General features: G+C 48.0%; 1 protein-coding gene across 1 annotated transcript in view; it reads right to left on the bottom strand.

Annotated features, from left to right (window-relative positions):
- Window positions 1-267: 267 nt before the first annotated feature.
- LOC135092925 (uncharacterized) overlaps window positions 268-14,532 on the bottom strand; it is a 14,727-nt gene continuing 462 nt past the window's right edge. Inside the window, exons 2-10 of the mRNA XM_063991725.1 lie at window positions 10,388-10,496; window positions 10,006-10,240; window positions 9,406-9,605; window positions 8,629-8,773; window positions 8,213-8,370; window positions 7,415-7,589; window positions 6,316-6,482; window positions 4,652-4,804; window positions 268-644 (exon numbers count right to left, since the gene is read on the bottom strand). Of these exons, the coding sequence (XP_063847795.1) occupies window positions 357-644; window positions 4,652-4,804; window positions 6,316-6,482; window positions 7,415-7,589; window positions 8,213-8,370; window positions 8,629-8,773; window positions 9,406-9,605; window positions 10,006-10,240; window positions 10,388-10,496 (1,630 nt within the window). The 3' untranslated portion in view covers window positions 268-356. The remainder of the gene's footprint in view (window positions 645-4,651; window positions 4,805-6,315; window positions 6,483-7,414; window positions 7,590-8,212; window positions 8,371-8,628; window positions 8,774-9,405; window positions 9,606-10,005; window positions 10,241-10,387; window positions 10,497-14,532) is intronic.

Below are 14,532 nucleotides of genomic sequence, written 5' to 3' on the forward strand. Positions count from 1 at the left end.
CTTATATTCAATTTTGACGACGGCAACGTCGAGCTACTTACATTGCTACCTACTACTACATAAGGAGTTATCCTTAAGGTTTAAAATCTAACTAGTTAGTACACTCATCTCCTTCACTCCACACGATCATCAGGATGCTTATACTTCACTGTAGGTTCGTAAGAAACACGTCTCGGTGGGAGTCTATGGTTAACCACCTTTACACGCGAACATGTGTAGTTTCTCTATGTCCTTCTAGCTCGTGCATTGCTGATTACGAATAGGAGAGAGAGAGAGAGAGAGAGAGAGAGAGAGAGAGAGAGAGAGAGAGAGAGAGAGAGAGAGAGAGAGAGAGAGAGAGAGAGAGAGAGAGATCCTTATCCTTCCTTAGCCGCTAATTCCTGCAGTTCTCTCTTCAAAACCTTCCCAGTTTGATTCTTGGGCAGCGCATCTACGAATCTCACGCCGCCCTTCAGCTGTTTGAATTCCGCCACTCTCTCCTTCAGGAAGCCGTGTATGTCCTCCTCGCTGCAGGAGGAGGAGGAGGAGCGCACGATGTAGGCGCGAGGGAGTTCTCCAGCGCGGTCGTCTGGTATGCCAATGACCGCCACGTCAGCCACGGCCGTGTGTTCCAGTAAGACGTCTTCCAGTTCCGAGGACGAGACCTGCAGAGAGGGTGGTGGTGGTGATGGTGGTGGTGACCGATAATACAGGGTCTCCCAAAAAGTTATTTTTCATTTATTCACTAATTACGTTGTGATTAACAAAACGGCTCTTTCTTTTCAGGTTATGTTCGAAACACGTGGAAGTTTTATATATTTATTTCTTTTCTAGGAATATTATCAGCCTGGCTACACTGTGACACTCACGGTCAAGCAAAGAACGAAAAATCTTAAAATTGCATCTAGAGACAAAATGATTAGTACAGACTCAGGGGAGAATTTCCACGATGTAAGTTCTGGCAAGTTCTGGCATTGACAATTTTCTTGATTATTATTATTATTATTATTAAACATAACGGAGAAGGCAGAGTGGGACGAGCGCAAGCGCTATAAGTTGCCAGATGACAACCCCCACCCACCTTGACCGTAGAAAGAAGAAAGGAAAAGCAATTAGCACAATAGTAGGATGAAATCAGAGCAGGAGGAGAAAATAGGTTAAACAATTATAAAGAACGCCTCAACGAACTGAGAATTATTAAAACTCACAAAAAAATTCAACAAAAAAAATCAACAATTCTGACTTATTTAATATATGTCAGACAACACGAGTAAATGTAGTATAACTACTTAAAACTTGATGGTATAAAATCACAGGTATAGTTACATAATTTATCACAGGTATAGCTGCAAAAGCAACCAGAGTTTAATTGACTAGACTCTTCAAGATTTTGTTCGAAGCAGACTTGAATTTTTGCACATCACTCGCAGTGCATGTGCCCTCGTCAAGCATGTTCCAAAGTCTTACAGCACAAGGAACAAAGCTTCGCTGAAACTGACTGGTGTGACACCTAACCTGCTGTAAGCAGCGCGCATGTGAATTTGACGCAAGTCGAGTGTTTCTGGTGGGCACAAATGCGTTTGGGATGGAGGCATTCAGCGGGTGAAGCTGGTTGGCATGGATCTTATATAGCATGCAGACACTGCTGACATTGCGTCGGTGACCAAGATCCCAAGCTGCTTCGCCACCACAGAGGAACCTAGCGGAGGAGACAACTCTGTCAATGAGACGGAGGTGGGACACAGCTGCGGAAGACCACACAGGAGCACAATACTCCAGCAGTGGAAGAATAAAACACCGGAAGCAGCTGGCAGAGATAGACTGGTCACCAAAAATCCGGTAAGCCTTCCTCACAACGCCAAGCTTTTGCGAGGCAGAACTGACAAGACGCCTGATGTGCCGTTCAAAAGACAGTTTTGAGTCGAATCTGACACCCAAAATATCAAGCTCATCACATACTGTCAGAGGCGCGCCATCAACAAGCAGAGGGCCGTGAAGGGGATTTAGCGTGCGAGAGCGTGAAATACACAAGCATTTTGATTTTGATGCATTCAGTTTCATGTTCCAGGTGCGACACCAGTCAGATATACGTCTGAGATCCTCATTCAGGGATGTACTAACATCAAGACGTGAATTCGGTGACTCGACAGTAGCAACAAGTGTCACATCATCTGCATATCCGTAAATAGGATTGCTAGTGATTTGTAGTAGATCGGAAGTGTAGACATTGAACAGCAGAGGTCCCAGTACGCTACCCTGGGGAACACCTGAGTGGACGCTGTACCAGTCACTGTAGCAACTATCAACGCACACACGGTGGGTGCGGTGGGTCAAAAATTGAGTCAAGATGGACAGTACCGGGCCACCGACACCAAAAGATTGCAGCTTCCTGAGAAGACCGGCATGGTTGACTCGGTCAAAAGCTGCAGAGAAATCAAGTTGGACTACCCTGGCTTCATGCCCACAGTCAAGAGCTTGCTGAATCTTATGAGAGATAGTGAGTAGCGCATCCGTAGTCCCTAGGTTCTTCCGATAAGCAAACTGATTAGCTGGTATCTAATGAGAGTGTTCAAGGTAACGAGAGAGACGACCAGAAATAACATGTTCAAAGATCTTAGAAAGTAACGGCGTGATAGAGATTGGTCTATAGTTGCTGGCATCAGATGATGGAGAGCCTTTAGGGATCGCTGTGATGTTCGCATTTCTCCAGCACATGGGGAAACTACCGGTCAGGATTAGGCGTCTGAAGACTGCACTCAGTTTGGGAGCAAGAACTGCAGCTGTTTCCTTCAGAAACATAGGAAACATCCCAAGCGGATCCGTGCCGCCATGGGAGTCGAGTGCTAAAAATAGTCTCATGACTTCCTTAGACCTAAAAGCCAGTTTTGTCAAGACTGGCATGGCGGGAGGCAACTCGCTGGTGGGGGCTAGAGCTCGACAGAGCTTGGAGTCAAAGTGTTTCATCAGCAGATCAGCTTTGCCTTTTGGACTTGTGATCAGCTGTCCAGTATCAGAAAGCAGAGCAGGGAGAGATGGTCGCAAACCAAAGACAACTGACTTCAGCGTGGACCACCACTTGTGCGGGTCAGATGCAGTGGATAGTTTTTCTTTCGCAGAGGTAAAATATTCGCTCTCAGCAGTCCTGTAGACTGCCGCACAGGAAGCTCTGGCAACAGTGTACGCATCCCAAGTTTCACGTGTCCTTAAGTGTGACCACCTGCGATAAGCCGCTTGCTTAGTGTCTCTAGCAGTACGACAATCAATGTTGAACCAGGCCTTGTCGTTGGAGCGCAAACAAACTTTCTTTACAGGAACCCTCCGAGAGATAATACGCTTCAGTTCCTCATTCAATGCTGAGACAGGATCAGGGTTGCTCAAGACCGGTCCTAGACGAATACGAGAAACGTCTTCTCTGACAGAGCTCCAATTAACGCGCCACTTCAAGAAGACCTCTTTGGTGACTGTGTATGCAGGAATATTTTGTCTCAAGTTAAGTTGAATACTAATCGCAGAGTGATCTGATGTGCCAAGAGGTGCCATAGTGGTTACCTTGACTGTCTCTGGTACGTCGGTAAAGACAAGATCAAGCCGATTGCCAGCCAGATGTGTTGGACCCACAACTAACTGAGAACATCCAGAGACATTCGCAAAATCAAGAGCAGCACGACCATGGGAGTCAGTTGGAGAAACTGATTCAAGCCATTCACGGTGATGGGCATTATAATCACCAGCAAAAACAAAGGCTGCCTTTCGGTCCTCATCTTGAATCATTGCCATTGCCATTAACAAGCAGTCAAAGATAGTATCGTCACTGTCAGGGTTTCGGTAAGAGCCAAGGATGTAAAAATTCTGGAGCTGCGCACATACACGAATGACGACAGTTTCATGACAGGTACACTCATATTTCGTTTTCCGATGAGCTGAGAAGCCTTCGCGAATGTGAACCGACATGCCACGTCTCCTTTTAGCTACACTGCGACGAATGAAAAGCGGCTTGCTGAACCCGGGAATCATGAGTTCGGAGTCATGTCGGTAGTCAGAAACGAGAGTCTCTGCGCAGATGATCACGTCATGACATTGGCTGACAACAGAAACGTCGTTAAGGTTGGCAAAGAGACCTCTGATGTTGGAGTACAAGACCCTACATGTATGACGACGTGATCTAACAGGGCCTGGATTTAATTCAACATCTCCACAGCGGAGCAGCAAAAGATGTGAATAGGGGTCAAGAGATAAGAAAACTAACATGGTCAATGAGAACGCCAGGGTCAATAAAATCAGTAAGGCAGTCAGAGGATGAATAAAATAAAAACCCATAAAACTGAAAGTTAAAATAGCGGAACTACGAGGTCGAGCCTGGAGGTGCCGCCACACCAGGTAAGGCAATTATGTTCTGGAACCGCAAGTTCGCCATAATCAAGCGGACCCCGACAGTAGGGATGGCAAATAAAACTGCTGCCACCATACATCCCCTCATCCTGCCTGCACGACTTGAGATTGCAGAGAGGGGAAAACAGAGAAAGAGGATAGGAGTAAAACAGAAGATCAAAAGGTCACAAGCAAGAGAAAGAGAAAGACCTAATGTGTCACCCATGGATGGGACATCTCTAAGACAAAAGTATTTTCGACCTTCCATACACCTCTCCCCCCACCACAGCCCAGCATCTCTCACCTGGAAGCCTTTCACCTTGATGAGTTCCTTCAGCCTGTCCACGATGCTGAAGAAGCCGTCAGTGTGTATCGCCACGTCGCCAGTGTGCAGCCAGCCCTCGGCGTCAAGGGTCTGGGCCGTGACTGTCGGGTTCTTGTAGTAGCCCGTCATTAGCTGAGAGAGAGAAAGAGAGAGAGAGAGAGAGAGAGAGAGAGAGAGAGAGAGAGAGAGAGAGAGAGAGAGAGAGAGAGAGAGAGAGAGAGAGAGGGACTGGTGGAATGATTCACTGACAGATGGATACGTGACTGTATATTGTAATTTGGTAGTGGGTGACGTAATAAATTAACGTAAGAAAAAATAATAAAACAACAATAATAATAATTAAATAAAAGAGTTAAAATGAAACAAAGAAGTGAAAATTAAAGAATGAACTTTAGGATGAAACAGAAAATGAAAGAAGTAATAAAGATAAGAAAAAAAGTCAACAAGACAAGAGAGAAAAAATCAGAAAAAAATATGAAATAAGAGAACAAAGAAAAAAGAGAAGAAAGGAAAGAAAGGAAGGAAGGAAGGAAGAAAGAAAACAATACCACGGGCCAGTGCTAGTGATGCTTGCGACGAGAGTATTCACACCTGAGTGATGCTAAGCTGTGCTCTGCGCCATCTCTTCCACGGGGACCAGCGCGTGCTAAGTGGCGGCATGGGCTTGTTGCCGGATTGACTCACAAGTTAGTGCTCTTACACACGAGGACACTAGTGTACGCCACCGGTGTCGGACACTAGTGTCCTTGCTCAAGACACCGCCTGGCAACTAGTGAGCCACTCACACACCTCAGTCGGAAGAATGGCGGGAAACACATAAAGGACACATAAAGGACACATAAAGGACTTACGTATTTCTTTCTTTTCTGAGAGGGGTTTCTCTTCAAAATCAGGAATGAGTATCACCATTATTGCATTCCAGCAGTTCTGCTTTTCTATCTTATTTGCATATCCCTCACAAGATGGGTCCCATAGTGCTGGTAGTTTTTCTATTTCACAAATGAGGTCCTCCGTGTTCACCTTCTCCTCCACCATCTTCGAAATTGTCCTTGATAGGCCGTCTCCTTCCATCATGGGATGATGGTGGGTGTCAAACTGAGCATGAGAAGCTGGCCAGTGGGCAGCGGTGGCGGACACTGGTGGCTACGTGTGAAAGCTTCCATTTAAAACAATGCTTTGCAGTGAGTGGCGGCAACCGTCAGTGTCCGCCACGTGTTGCGGGAGCGAGACACCGAAATATCTGTTGCCCAGAAGTTGTCTGCTTGGGACACAGCTGTTGCCTCGTGTGAAAGGCTCCATTTGATAATATGGGAGGCAACTAGTGTCCGACACCGGTGGCGGACACTAGTGTCCTCGTGTGTAAGGGCACTTACTCAGCACGCGCAAGTGTCAGCCGAGCTACAATGTTTGAAAAAAATAACTGTGCCGGCGGCAGGCAAGCTGCGTGAGCGACAATCGCACACATGGCAAACATAGCATCGCGTCCGGTGTGAATACCTTTATTTGAAAAGTACTATAGCACGTGGCTTTGCATCGTGCACATCGCATACCTAACATAGCATCGCAACCCGTATGAACCCGCCTTAAAAGGAGGAAGAAGGAAGAAGAGAAGGAGGTTAGGAGGAGCTGCCAGCCTATCTTACCGAGGGACTCTTGATACACAGCTCTCCTCTCTCCCCCTCCGGCAAGGCTTCCCCCTCCGCGTTGATAACCTTCGCCATTACATTGGGCACCACTTTCCCGCAGTAGCCTAGCCTCTCATCGTCCAGGGGCGTCATGTGGCTGCCCAGAATCTCCGTCATGCCGAAGCCTGAAGATGGGACAGGGAGAATAAAAAACTTGTTTTGAGGCTTTCAAGTCTTTCTCCTGTCTCAACTGTCTGAAAGGTACATAACTTCAGTTCAGAATCTTTTAGAATTGCTTCGTTTTCTCAGCAAGACTTTTAAATGTTTGATAATCTTTAAGAATTGTTTACTTTTCTTCCCAAGACTGTTTACTTGTACGTGTTGTGTTTTTAAAATCACTTAGAAAAAGAGAAGAAAGACGTGAGAGAAGGTTTATAAAAGAAGACGAAGTTCGTAATGGGTGTGACAGAAGAAGAACACTGGAGAAAGAGAGAAAGACCTGAGAGAAGATGAGGCAGACTCAAACCGGAAGCGATGCTACGCTAGCTGTGCGATGCGCACGATGCAAAGTCACGTGCTTTTCAATCGTCACAGTACTTTTTAAATAAGGGTATTCACATCAGACGTGATGCTGCGCTTGCTGTGTGTGTAACTGTCGCTCACGTAGCTTGCCTGTCGCCGGCCCAGTGATTTCTTTATAGCTGAACTGACACATGCGCCTGAGTAATTTGTGAGTCATTCCGGGCAAGAAAGATATGTTATCATTTGTCACTGCACTGGTCGCCTTGGACGCTACCGTGCACAGAACAGCTTAGCATCGCTCACATTATGACTACACAGGCATTGCCAGCATCGACCAGTGACATCGCAGAGTTAGCGTAGCATCGCAGTCGGTGTGAACACTTTTAGATGATAAAAGTGAAAGATAAGCTAGTAATGGGTGTGACTGAGGAGGGTATAGAGGGCCAAAAATATCACAGAAAGACTGACTGCACCGCGGCAAGCGAACAGATCAACCCAAAGAAATTACGAACTAGTCCCAGCCACTCCTTACCTTCATGAAAATGACTACAAGACTAACTCATTGAAAGAAAGCGTTAGTCCAGCCACTCCTTACCTTCCTGGAATATAATAGGGTTGGGTGCTTTCTCCTTGAAGAGTTTGGAAGTGGTGGAGGGCACAGGGGCAGCGGCACATATGGCGCCTCTCACGCTGGCCAAATCAGCTGAGGTCACCTTGTCACTCATGGTTAGGAAGTTCAGGATTGGAGGAACCAAGTGAAGGATTCCAATCTGTGAGGATTTTTTATATCTTTTATTGTATTTTTTACTTTATTTTATGAGATAAGGCTGAAGGTTGTGGGGGAGAAGAAGAGAAAGAAGAGAAAGAGGAAGTTCAGTAGAGGGAGGAAGTTGGTGGACCGGTGAAGCAATAAACCACTGGAAGATTTCAACCACTGAACAACTGAACCAATGAACCTCTGAACCAGTGAGTCATTGAACCAGCAAATCATTGAACCAGTTAAGTACTTAAGCCAAAACTCCATTGATGAATGGCTCTGTTAATACTTGTCCTCATGTCATTAGTACAGTTTGTCCTTTAATGGAGAGACAGACAGTTCAGTTACCCATAACATCAAGTACATACATTAATTAATTAACTGATCTTTGCATCCAGCTTAATCTTGACTATGATGCTCCTTTAACACACGCACACACGCACACACACAAAAAAAAAAATAATAATAAATAAATAAATAAATAAAAGAAAAAGAAAACAAAACGAAAAGAAGAAAACATAGAAACAAAGAAAAGAAGAAGAAAACGCGGGCGCACACACACACACACATACACACACACACACAATCTCTTCTCTCCTCACTCTCCCTCTGCGCCCACAAACTCCTTAACCTCACCTTATGTTCTCGTATGACTCTGACGTAGCTGACTGGATCGAAGGCAGGAAAGGAGACCACCTTGGCTCCCTGGTACATGCCGATGAGGGTTATTAGGTACAGCCCGTTCACATGGTAGAAGGGAGTCAGGCCCGTCACCACCTCCTGCGCCTCCCCCTCTGTGTGTGCATTGTGTATTTGTAATCTATATAATTATGGTATGTTAAGTTTTTAAGACTATTGCTACCTGTGGTTTACTATCTGTTTGTCTGTGCGTGTGTGTGTGTGTTAGCAGAGAGAGAGATGGTGTAGTAGTAAAGGATATGTTGGCATTAATACTACCGTTACCATTCCTACTACTACTACTACTACTACTACTACTACTAGGACAAGAAAAGAAAAAAAAAACAGGAGAAGCAAGGCAGGCTAACACTTACCCTTAGAAGGATGGTAAGGGAAGATTTTTGGATGGGTGAAGAAGGTCAGGTTGGACGTGAAGGCCCTGTGGGACAGCTGCACTCCCTTGGGAGGCCCCGTGGTGCCGCTGGAGAACAGCATCACCGCCATGTCCTCAGGGTGCGTCTGCGTCAGGAGGGAGCATACGATAACTTAGGGGGCATAAAGTATCTTAGGGAACCGCTGGGATTTCAGAACAGAACAGAAAAGGACACGGAAGAAGACAAAAGAAGAACAAACAAGAAAACACTTGAGAGGAGAAAAGAAACAACAAAAAAGAACACGAGGAAAACAAAGAAGAACAAACAGCAGCAGGCTCATTGGAGGAGGAAGAGGGAGAGGAAAAGGAAGAAAAGAGGAGGAGGAAGAAGAGGAAGAGAAAGAGGAAGAGGAGGCGAAGGAATAGGAGGAGGAGGAACACAACACAATGGAGAACAAAGAACAAGCAATAAAAGAGTTGTTGGAGCATGAGGAGGAGGAGGAGGAGGAGGAGGACGAGGACGAAGAAGAAGAAAAAGAGGAAGGGGAAGACGAAGAACACTAAAAATCACAAAGAAAGAACAAACTGTTAAAGACTTGTTAGAGAAGACGGAAGAAGGAGAAGAAAAGAAAAAAAAATTATCATGAAGTCTAAGATAAAAGTCTCTCTCTCTCTCTCTCTCTCTCTCTCTCTCTCTCTCTCTCTCTCTCTCTCTCTCTCTCTCTCTCTCTCTCTCTCTCTCTCTCTCTCTCTCTCTCTCTCTCTCTCTCTCTCTCACCTGCACCAGGTCGCAGAAGGGCCTGGCTGGGTCATCCAACATGTCCCTCACATTAGGGTAGCCTTGCTGAGACACGCCGTTCACCACCACTGGCAGATCCTTCCCCAGCTTGACTAGAGCCTCCCTCACCATGCCCTCCAGCAGCGGCTCCGTCACCACCAAGCCTGCCTCACTGTGCGCCAGCTGCCTCGCCACCTCGGCTGCAAAGTAGTGGATGTGTCCGGTGAGCTGTGTGTGGCGCATTGCGTTTCACTGTAGCCGCCAACTGTGACCTCAAACTAAACCTTTCCTATACTGTGGCTTCTTGCAACGTATGTTCTTAGAGAGGGAAATAAATAAATGAATAAATTAATAGGTTGATTGGTAAGTACACTGTGTAATTTGAAAAAAAAAATAAATAAACTTTGTGCAAATGCCAGTTGTATCAAAATAAATATGTAAATGAATAAATAAATAGACTGATGGATAAGTATACTGTGTAACTTGAATAAAAAAAAGGAAAAAATATATATAAATGCTAAGAGAGAGAGAGAGAGAGAGAGAGAGAGAGAGAGAGAGAGAGAGCCACCCATCCACCTATCCACTCCCTCCCTCCCTCACCTGCCGTGTAGTTGGAGTTAATAGTAGCCAAGGTCGCGCCAGTAGCCAGAGTCCCCAGCAGGAATATGGGGAACTCCGGACAATTTTGGGAGAAGAAGGTAACTGTTCTGATCTTCTCTTCCGGGGAGGCGGAGGAGGAGGCAGGAGGAAGGAAGGTGTTCACGATGCCTCCAAACCTTAAGCCCTTGTCCAGCACTTCACCGTACGTGTATTTCCTTCCTGTTACGGAGCACTCCTGCACAAGAGAGGGGGAGGGGGAGAGAAGGGGAGAGAAAAAAGGTATGCTGTGTTAAATAATGCTGTGTAGTGGTGGGCGTACGTTTTGTAAACCCCTATTTTTGTTGTTTTTGTCATTTTTTGTATCGTACCCTGGAGAGCTTACCATAGCATCGAGGTGCCTCCATTTCTGCAGCCTCTCGTACAGCAAGTGGGGAAGGTCCTGCGTGGGGAGAGCCATGGAGGGAAAAGAGCTGTACACCACATTCTTCTCCCTGCATTTGTAAGAGAGAGAGAGAGACAGAGAGAGAGAGAGAGAGAGAGAGAGAGAGAGAGAGAGAGAGAGAGAGAGAGAGAGAGAGAGAGAGAGAGAGAGAGAGAGTGGTGGTACATATTTCAATGTGTGGTGTCGTTAAGGGGATAATGGAGATACTATTCTCTCTCTCTCTCTCTCTCTCTCTCTCTCTCTCTCTCTCTCTCTCTCTCTCTCTCTCTCTCTCTCTCTCTCTCTCTTTCATTTAAACTTAACATCATCATGAAGTATGCATAGAAGTCACAATTCCACGTAGTACACACAAAAGCAAATTGGGGTCGTGTATTGACTGCCTATGCATACTTGCGCTTTGGCTTAAAGAACCACTTTTTCTCGTGGCTCTATTCAAAAAGCCTGCTTAGCGACATTTTACACCAGCAGTGGCTTAGAGAGTATACCTCGCCACCTGTGAGCCGCAACTTTTACACGCTGTGTCGACATCTCACGCACTGAAGGCACTGTTGCGTTGAATATGTTCCAAAGGCGCGAGACTCTTGACACAAAGGTTCTCTGGTGTTGGCTGGCGCGTGACCTATGCACCCCTACCTGCTCGATGCTGGAGAGCACCGTTCTCGTGTCTCTCACAGCGTCTCGCGGAGGGAGCCTCAGCCTTGCCAGGTGTGGCACTCCTTCTATTTGTGCCTTGTGGAACACCACCAGCGTCTCGGCGTTGCTCCAGGGGGTCCAGCGGTGTCGCCAGTGTGGATGGCTGGAGGTTGTCATCCTCTAACAGCTACAGAACACGACGCAGGTGTGTGGCTGCGTTGGACATCCAGGTCAGTGCTCCATACTCCAAGTAAAGCCTGAGTTGTGCCTTGTAGAGCAGCTGTATCCCTCGCTTGTCCAGGTGATGAGCTACTCTATGCAGGGCAGAGACATGTAGGGAGGCTTGGCGGGCGACGTTGTTTTAGATGGCGGTCAAAGCGTAACCCTCGGTCCAAGTCTACTCCAAGGATTCCTATGTGTTCCTGGAGCGGGAGGGTGACGGTGCCAAACGTTACTCTTCTCTCAACAGCCTGTGAAGGTGCCAAGGACCGAGAGACCACCATTAGCATCTTGACAGCCCCCCTCAACTTTTTCTTCATTAATTGTTGGTTGGAGAGAAGGGCATTTTCTTTGAGGTGATGACTGATGGCCTCCACTACTATCCTTTCAAGGATCTTGCCCACTATTGACAGGAGAGAGAGATTGGTCTGTAGTTGGCAGGATCTGACCTGGAGCTCTTTTTGTGGACAGGCACTACGCTAGCTGCCTTCCATATGGAGGGCCAGGTGTTTTCCCTGATACAGGCCATGAACACTTGTGAGAGTAGTCCCGCCAGCTCACAAGCACAGTTGGCGAAGAATTTGTGGGTTCACATCATCGGGTCCAGTGGCCTTCCTGACATACACTGCCCTCAGAAGGTGTTCCACCCTCTCCTGTGTCACCTCCACTGTCGTGGCTGGTTGGGCACATTCCTGTGCCAGGTGTGGTGGTCTGGTAGGATCAGCGACGGTCATTTTTGCAGAGAAAAGATTGGCCATCATCTCGTCCTTTTCCTTGCTGCTGGTTGCTGTGGTGCCAACCTGTTTAGTGAGGAATGGAATGGTCTCCTGGTGGCTTATGCCTTGTCTCTTCTTTACAAGGGCCCACCAGGTCTTACTACCCATCCCTGGCCCACACAGTTTGGAGCGGAGATTATTTTCCCGTCTCTGTTGCGCCCACTTGCTGGTGGCCACCATGTGTCGGCACGCCACACGATGTAGGTTCTTGTTGCGATGGGTTGGATTTCTCTTGTAACGGATCCACGTTGTGTATTTTCTCTCCGCTACAAGACATCGGTAACTAAACCAGGGCTGATCAGTGGGCCTGGAGGGTGTACTGGCGGTGTTGGACGTGTTCCTGCTGAAGAGCTTTGACTTGCTCATTAAAGGCCTCTGCCTTAGACTCTGCCTGTCCAGACAGGAGATTGTTCCAGTCTGAGAATCGCAGGTCTCGTCCAAGGGAAGTCCAATCAGATCTTTTCCATAGCCAGATGGTGCGAGAGGTGGCCTCGTCCCAGGCCACGCCCACGTCTGTTCAGGTCAGGACGGCGTGGTGGTCGGAGCTGCCCACTTGATCGAGCTGACGGCACGAGACCCTACCCTCGCCCAAGTCGGTGATGACAGGGTCAAGAGTTCCTCCTCCCTCATGGGTGGGGAAGGTGACATGGTCCGTCAGTCCCTGCACCGTGAGAAGATTTTTCGTAGGAGGCTTCTTCCACTTGATGGTTTAAGTCACCCACGATCAGGACGTGTCTGCAGTTGTTTCATGTCAGCAGGTCATCCACGTGCTCTGTCAGGAAGTCGAGAAGGGCGGGGCCTTGCCTTAGGAGACGGTATGTGGCACATAGGAGGATTGCAGTGCCATCTGCCAGCACAACTCTCAGAAACAGTGCTTCCTTTGTGGGCGGTGTCAATACTCGTATGTCAAGTGTCTGGGTCTGCACTCCTTCCTTTAAGCATACTGCCACTCCTCGTCCTTGTCTTCCTTGGCGGTTCCTCCTCATCCAGTGGGTGAAGCCGGCAATCTTGCCGAAGGTTGGCTCCACCTCACTGTTTAACCAGGTTTCCGTTGCCACTGCGATGTCCACGCGATGCCTCAGGACAAAGCTGTGGATCAGGTCACCTTATGTTAGTGCGGAGGCCACGCACGTTGGCAGATAGGACTGTCAACTGGTGATGAGACCTCGGTGACTCAGTCATTCTAGCTAAGTTGTTGGTTGCTGAGGCCACTCTGTTGGACAAGATTGGGCAACCACTGCCACCCATGTGGTTGGCACCAGGGAGTAGGCTGACGCACGGTAGGGGTTAGTCCCGGCGCGGGAAGTAGATAGGCGGGGACAGTCTGCCTGGCTTCAGCGATTACCCTTCTGAGAAGTTACTTTTGCCTCAACTCTGCCACTCTCAAGTGGCACTCCTCAATTGTGTAGCCACGTCGGGAGCAGTACTCACATACGACATTTTTTCTATGGAGTCTAGGAGCGGTGCACTGCCGTTGGGTGGCCTGGGTGCGTCTGGAGCTGCCTTGCCTTGGAGGGTGACGAGAGGAGGTGGAGAGGGGGGGACGCGAGGAACGGATAGTAGTGTTAGGAGGGTTTTGCTCTCTCTCCTGCTGTCCTCTCTTATTTGCCCCTCGCCTCCCTTGTTGCCGATTTGGTGTTTCCTCCTGGGCTTTTTCGCTAGCTCTGGTCCTAGCACCACCTGCGTCACCTCTCTTTCTGCCTCTAGCGAAGCGTGGAGGGCGACGGTTGTTGTTGCTGCTACTGTTGTCTCTTTCTTGGTTGCTGGTTGGAGCTGTGGGCTCACTGTTGTTAGAGGTAGAGATGATGGTGGTAGTGGCGGTGGCTTTGTCGTTGTCCAGCCGTTACCGTCACTGCTGCTTGTGCCTTCTTCAGGGGGTGAAGGAGTGCAGGCACTGGTTCGTTAAGTATGAGTGGCTTCCCTGATGACCACCACCAGTTTCGCCAAGAGGGGGAGTGAAAGCACACGTTTTCCCAGTCTTTGTCTATTTTACTGGGCAGTGCGCTCGTCGCCCGGTTGCTGGTCTGTGGGCTTTCCTCTCGTTCGTCTGCCGACTCAGGCGTTTCTAGCAGGCTCAAGGTTTCTATTAGTGCTACTTTTTTATGCAGAAGCTTTGTGTTCTCCCTGTATCTTTTATAGCTTAGTTTTACAGCTTGAGCTTCTCTCCGGAGCTGCACAAGTTGCTTGGCTAGCTCCTCTTTGCTAGAGGAATGGACGAGGTGCTCATTTTTTTCTTCCTCAATCTCTTCCATTTCTCCTGCACGTTAGACTGCGCGTCAGGCTACGGGTCAGGCTGGTCCTCTCCTCTAGGCTCCTCGGTGTTCTCATTGCTTGGCTGCTGGACCTCTGGGTCAGTGGACGTGATGGCCACGTAGGTAACAGGCCGAGAGAAACCTCGTGCTCGCCTTAATTCCGCTGTGTTGAGGCAGCAGAACACGGCGTCTGAGAAGCACTCAC

The sequence above is a fragment of the Scylla paramamosain genome, chromosome 41 (assembly GCF_035594125.1).
Source record: "Scylla paramamosain isolate STU-SP2022 chromosome 41, ASM3559412v1, whole genome shotgun sequence".
Classification (NCBI taxonomy): domain Eukaryota; kingdom Metazoa; phylum Arthropoda; class Malacostraca; order Decapoda; family Portunidae; genus Scylla; species Scylla paramamosain.